This window comes from Manacus vitellinus, unplaced genomic scaffold (assembly GCF_001715985.3).
Source record: "Manacus vitellinus isolate BGI_N305 unplaced genomic scaffold, ASM171598v3 scaffold_67_pilon, whole genome shotgun sequence".
In the NCBI taxonomy this organism is placed as follows: Eukaryota; Metazoa; Chordata; class Aves; order Passeriformes; family Pipridae; genus Manacus; species Manacus vitellinus.
The window spans coordinates 1-6,054 of record NW_021940737.1 but is presented as its reverse complement, the minus strand read 5'-3'; the positions used below and the strand labels follow the sequence as shown (position 1 = coordinate 6,054).

The following is a 6,054-nucleotide window of genomic DNA, read 5'->3' as shown; positions in this document are numbered from 1 at the left end:
CGCTGGTTTGGCTGCGGGAAGTGCCCGCAGGGTCTGGGCCGGTCGCTGCTGCGTGGCCCGGGAGGTCATCGCCTCTCACAGCGCCTCTGGGCCACCTGTGGCAGTGCCTCACAGTCATCATGGCTGGGCTTCGCGAACGAAGATTTGGGAAGGCTCTATCCACGTTTGTTGCATGCACGTTGGTGGCTTATGAGGGCAGTACGAGACAGACATATCCTATTGCAAAAGGCACAGCAGAAAGACTCCTTAGATGGTATATTCTGCAGAACACGGTTCTTTCTGCATTGCCTTTTCTCCTCGAGAGTGATCCTGCTGCGTTCTCAAAGGAAGCAGCAGCGTTATAGATGGTGTGTCTCCAGGCCTCCCGATTTGAGGCCAGAGTAAACCAGTTATGGTGATCAATGTGGCCGAGGCTGAGATGTTGTTTCAGGCAGTCGTTGTATCTTCTCTTCGGGGCTCCTCTCATGCGGCAGCCGGTGGCAAGTTCACCATAGAGCAAGATCTTAGGGAGGCGGTGGTCCTTCATCCTTGAGACATGCCCTGCCCATCGCAGCTGTGTTCTCATGAACATGGTGATGGACAGGTCGGGAAAATCCCAGCCTGGCTAAAGTGGATTACCAAACCCACCTGTGAAATCAGAGCTGTTCCAGCAGCTGTTCTTCCCATTGCCCCTCGGATGTTTTCCTTATTTTCTGGTTTCCAGAAAGGAGCATGGGTTGGGAAGCACAGCTTTGCAATATTGTCGGTTTGCCATAACTGTGCAGAGATGTCAGGATCTGGAAGGCACTCCCATTTTCCTGGAGGAGGATTCCCCGAGGAATGCCCTTAGCTGAGATTTGGCTTCTGCAGACCCTCCCAGGATGAGCCATGGTGGGCTCTGATCCAGTGCTGGTTTTTAAAGCAAAGAGTTATTTGCGATGTCAGTTTCACTGTGAGCAATTATTTTTTTTTTGTGCCAGCGAATAAATTTTATAAGCACTGAGGTAATATGATTCCATGTTATAAATTAGGTAATTCTCTTAGTGAGCAATTTCAGTTGTTATACAGTGTGGTCTGCAGAAGGATTTTTCTGTAAACTAATTATTTTTTAATTTATTTTTAAAAAAGCTATACACCAGTGTGCATTTGAGTTTCTAGAGGCAGTTTTGGGTCATACCTGGTAACCTGGTGCCTGGATTTAACAACTAGCAAAGCCAAGTTTTCTGCTCGTGCATTTTGGAACTGACACATGTAAAGCATTAGCCAGCACTGCAGGAAATATTACAAAGGAAGCAGTTGATTGTAGCACAGAAATAGCAATAAAGGTACTGACTTGCTGCTGACCTGAGGCTTGGCCTCTGCTACTTGGAAAGTTAGTGGAGATTTGCTTGGCTTCTCTCCATGGGTTTCTCCCTATGAGAGACAGTTCAGTTCCATGAGAGAAGTGTGGAGAAAACTAGAGACTTGCAAATATCTCTTCTGTGATCTCTTCAGAGAAGACTCACTTTTCACCTGGGAGAGAAGAGAAACTCTGATTTTCCTCAAAGGAAAAAATAAAGAGTGAGCTTGTGGAATAGTTCTGTTTATTTTTGGAGGATTGTTTCATTTCATTTGGTTTGCTGATCCTAAAACTACTGGAGTGGAATTTTAGCTCTAGACCATACAAAATTCGAATTTTTGCTAGAGGAATGCGTGGTCCTGAGCTATTTGGACTAAAAGATCGCCTCTTCCTTTGTTGCATTTGGACACAGTGACTACATTCTTAGAGAGACATTTCTACTTTGTCAGAATGAAGCTTTTCTCCCGCTGCTTATCATTACTGTTTGAATTTCACAGTTAGGGTTAGGGTTAGGTAATACAATACTCATTATATTACGTTCTTTAGGCTGTAATGGAGAGAAGTTGGTGAAGCAAGTTGCAAGCACTTCCTTAGTGATTTTTGCAGACCTGCCTGTCTACTTCAGGGAACGTGAAGATCAGCTGTAATGCAGTACCTCTGTGCACATTGAACACGCAGAGAATTTTTCTCCTGTTTTGGATGTCACTGGCAGGGTCTGTCTGTGCTTTAAAGCACTGTGTTTGTCTTTGCACAACAGTGTTTTCCATGCTTTCTTAATATCGTGCCACTTTTAACTTACTGCAGATATTCAAAGAAAGTTTCCTGCTAGCTGGCAGGAAGGCAGTCTAGAGAAGTTTCCTTTCTGAATGCTCTAGGTGTGGGTGTGTGCTAGGACAAATAGTTTTGCCGCTGCTTTGGTGGTTGTCTCTGAAGTTGGTTTGCATTCTCTTTTTAAAACAAACAAATAAAGAAATGAAATGACTGGAAATCTATAGCGATAGGTTTATAGCAGTTCACCTGTCTGTGATACTTGCACACTGTCTAGACCTGACTCTTGCAAAAAAAACCCTCCCTATAATAAGTAAGTAAATAAAAACTGTCATTTCAGCTTAGTCTGTTCCACTTGTTCTCTCCTAGGTTCTATGGTCGCCCATGCAAAACCTTCCCCGTCTGCCCCTGACTGGAGTAGTTCAAATGCAGACAATCATATTGGTCAGGAATCAGCCTCGACTTCAGGAATTGTGACTAGTGAAGGACAAGGTATGTTCTTATGTGCTTGGCTGATCTTAAAATGTAGTTGATGGTATCTGTCTCTTCTAAATGCTTCAGTAAATATTGAGAATTCATTTGAAAGCAGCAAAAAAAAAAAAAAAGGCCCCAAGAATATTGCTATATAATTTTTAGGATGGTGTTGCAGGGATTTTAAAAAGAAAGAAACCAAGCCCACCACTCACTTAAGATGGCGAAGCAGATCCTAATGTTTTCTTACGTGCTCCTGTTCCATTTGCAAGCTGCAGCATCCGGCAGGCCGAGGGGTTCCTAGTGCAGGGGAAGGATGGACACAAACCGCATTCCTTGCGTCCGCTGTGGGGAATATTGCACAGAGCAGGACTCCTGTTCCTACAGTTGTGGCAGCCCTTTGGAAAGTTGCCTTCTCTCTAACAACAGCTGAGGGAGAAACTTTTTTATGAGACCAAGAGAAGGAAAGTGCATGCGTTCTGGATGTTTGATTCCATGGGCCAGTCTGCGGGGCTCAGCACCCTGAGGAAAAAGCAGAGCAGCAAAGATCTCCTGCGAGAAGCACAGGTATGCAGGAAACTCAAACATTCCGTCTGACAGGGATGACACAGCTTTTGAAATACTCCTTCTCAGCAGATACAGCAGTGAGAACCTGTAGCAGCTTCCCATGGCGGCGATGGCAAGATTTGGAGCTGCTGCTGAGAGAGCAGAGCTGGCAGTGAAATAAAGCTTGTGGGTCTCAAGCTGAAATCACTGAGGGGCTGGGATAGAGATGGAGGCTAGAATATGGACTGGATGGTTTGGTCAGGGACTGTTGGTTTTGAGTAGAAATTACTGTGGGATTGAGATTATGTTTTTGGAGCACTCTGGGGAGTCTAGTAATTCTATTGCCAGCCGTTGGATGGAACTGGGAGTACTGGGTAGAGTCAGATGCTCTATGGAGAAGGCCCAGGTGTTAACAGTGAGGGGGAGGAGGGGCCAGTGCTGGGGTTGAGGCCCCTCGGCTGTTGTTCGGGCTCAGGAGCTGTAGCAGGACTTCTTAGACAGTGACTCAGGTGAGTCTGTTTCAATTTCAGCTTTCCAGTCCCTTCCCACTGTCCCCAGTCCCTCCTGAGTCCATCCCAGTTTCTCCCAAGTGCCCCAAACCCCATCCCAGTGCAGCCAGTCTCATCCCTGTTCCTTTCCCAGTGCCTCCACTCCTTCCCAATTGCCCCCACTGCACCCCAGTCCCATCCCACTCTGTCTCCAGTACCCTCAGTCCCATCCCAGTCCATCCCTAGTACCCTCAGTCCCAACCCAGCTCCCTGTGCAGTTCCCTCCAGAACCTCCCCAGTGCTCCTAGTCCTTCCAAAGTTACCTCAAACCCATTGCAATCCCTCCCCAGTGCCCCCAGTCCAATCCTAGTCCCTCCCTAGTACCATTCCAAGTGCCCCCAGTCGCATCCCCGTCCCTCCCCAGTGCCCTCAGTGCTCCCTGTACCACCCCAGTACCCTCAGTCCCATCCCAGTTACCTCCCCAGTGATCCCACTTGCTCCCAAGTGCCCCCAGTGCAGCCCAGTCCCAACCCAGTGCCCCTGGTACCTCCCCAGTGCCCTCAGTGCCATCCTAGTTCTCTCAATCCCATCCAAGTGCCTCCAATCCTTCCCCACTGCATCCCAGTGCTCCTAGTCCCTCCCAAGTGCATTCGAGTGCCATCGTCAGTGCCCCCAGTCCCTTCCCAGTACATCTGCGTCCCATTCCAGTGACAGCAGTCCCATCCCAGTGGTCCCAGTCCCTCCCCAGAGATTCTCAGGCACACCCCCCAGTCTCCTCCCCAGTCATGTCACTCCCCTTGCAGTCCCTTCCCAGTCCTATCCCAGTCCCTGCAGTCCCTTTCCCAGTGCTCCCAGTCCCATCCCAGTTCCCTCCCCAGTGACCTCAGTTCCATCCCTGTGCCCACCCAGCGCATCTCAGTCCCATCCCAGTGCCTGTAGTCCCACTGTCCCCAATCCCTCCCCAATGACCCCTGTCCCATCCTACTTCCCCCAGTCCCTCCCCTGACAATCCCAGTCACAGTCCAGTGCCCCCAGTGCTAGCCCAGTTCTCCCCAGTCCATCTCCAGTGCCCTCAGTCCCATCCCAGTTCTTCCCCACTACCCCCAGTCCCTCCCCAGTGCCCCTAGTCGCACCCAGTGCATCCAACTCCCTTGTAGTGTCTCCAGTCCCATCCCAGTCCTTCCCCAGTGCGTTGTGCTCCTTTTCCCTGTGCATCCCATTCCCATCCCAGTCACCTTGCAGTCCCTCCCAGCTCCCTCCCCAGTTCCCCCAGTCCTAGCCCAGTGCCACCAGTGCTCCCAGTCCCACCCCAGTGCCCCCACTCTCATCCCAGTCCCTTCCCCTTTCCCCCAGTGCAAGCCAGCACACCCATTCCCTCCCAAGTGTGCTCCCGCAGTGCAACCCAGTCCTTCCCCAGTTCGCCCAGTCCCATCCCAATTCCCTCCCTGGTGATCCCAGTCCTATCCCAGTGCTTCCCTGCTGTATTACAGTCCCTCCACAGTGCACCCCTGTCCTTCCCTACTGGCTCAGTCCTATCCCAGTTCCCTCCCCACTGACCTCAGTCCCATCCCAGTGGTGCCCCAGTACCTCCAGTCCCTCCCCAGAGAATCCCAGTCCCAGCCCAGTTCCCCCAAGTGTCCCCAGGGCCTCTCCAGTGCCCTCAGGCCCGGCCCAGTCCCTCCCCAGCACATCTCCTTCCTATCCCAGTGCCCCCAGTCCCACTGTCCCCAGTCCCATCCCAGTGCTCCCAGTCCCCCCCCCGCAAATCTCAGTCCCACCCCAGTGTCCCCACTCCCAGCCCAAATCCCCCCAGTGCCCCCAGTCCCTCTCCAGTCTTCCCAGTCCTATCCCCATCCCTCCCCACTGCCCTCAGTCCCTCCCAGTGCATCCCAGTCCGTTTCCCCAATGCAAGAGGCACAGGGGGCATGAAATCCCTCGGCTGCACTGAGGTTCTATGATTCAGTTGTTCTAAATTAGGTAATTCTCTTAGTGAGCAATTTGAGTTGTTTGACAGCACGGACTGCAGAAGCATTTTTCGTTGAACTGATCTGTGGAGAATCTCCTTTGGAATGATCAAGCAGAGAGCGTATCAAGGCAGGCAGAACATTTCTTTTGGCTCTTTTTTTTTTTTTTTTTGGTTTGTCATTTTCTCTTTGGCTTCAATGCGTTTTGTGTGCTCCTGTTCAGGAAGCAGCATATTTTTACCTTGAAATTCAGGGTGGTTTTGTTTGATTGTTTAGGGTTTTTTTCTTTCCCAGTTGAATCAGACCTTCCATGCATAGTCCGGTGTTGTCCTACAGGACTGCTTTGGTGCTGGGTCAGAGAGAGAGAAAGGGAATGACTTCTTATTCTCTTCCAAGCAGAAGTGGGAGGTTGTCTTGTCCCTCCCCAAAGCACTGCAGGCACATGGGAGTAGCTCAGTGCTGGCCCAGTTCTCTGAGAAACACCCGTGGGGGAGAGGTT

The 6,054-nt window shown here is 50.5% G+C and overlaps 1 protein-coding gene across 1 annotated transcript in view; it reads left to right on the top strand.

The window, feature by feature from the left end:
- LOC103755544 (apoptosis-stimulating of p53 protein 2-like) overlaps window positions 1-4,882 on the top strand; it is an 8,503-nt gene extending 3,621 nt beyond the window's left edge. Inside the window, exons 3-5 of the mRNA XM_029963981.1 lie at window positions 2,456-2,559; window positions 2,987-3,124; window positions 4,607-4,882. Of these exons, the coding sequence (XP_029819841.1) occupies window positions 2,456-2,559; window positions 2,987-3,124; window positions 4,607-4,870 (506 nt within the window). The 3' untranslated portion in view covers window positions 4,871-4,882. The remainder of the gene's footprint in view (window positions 1-2,455; window positions 2,560-2,986; window positions 3,125-4,606) is intronic.
- Window positions 4,883-6,054: the final 1,172 nt, after the last annotated feature.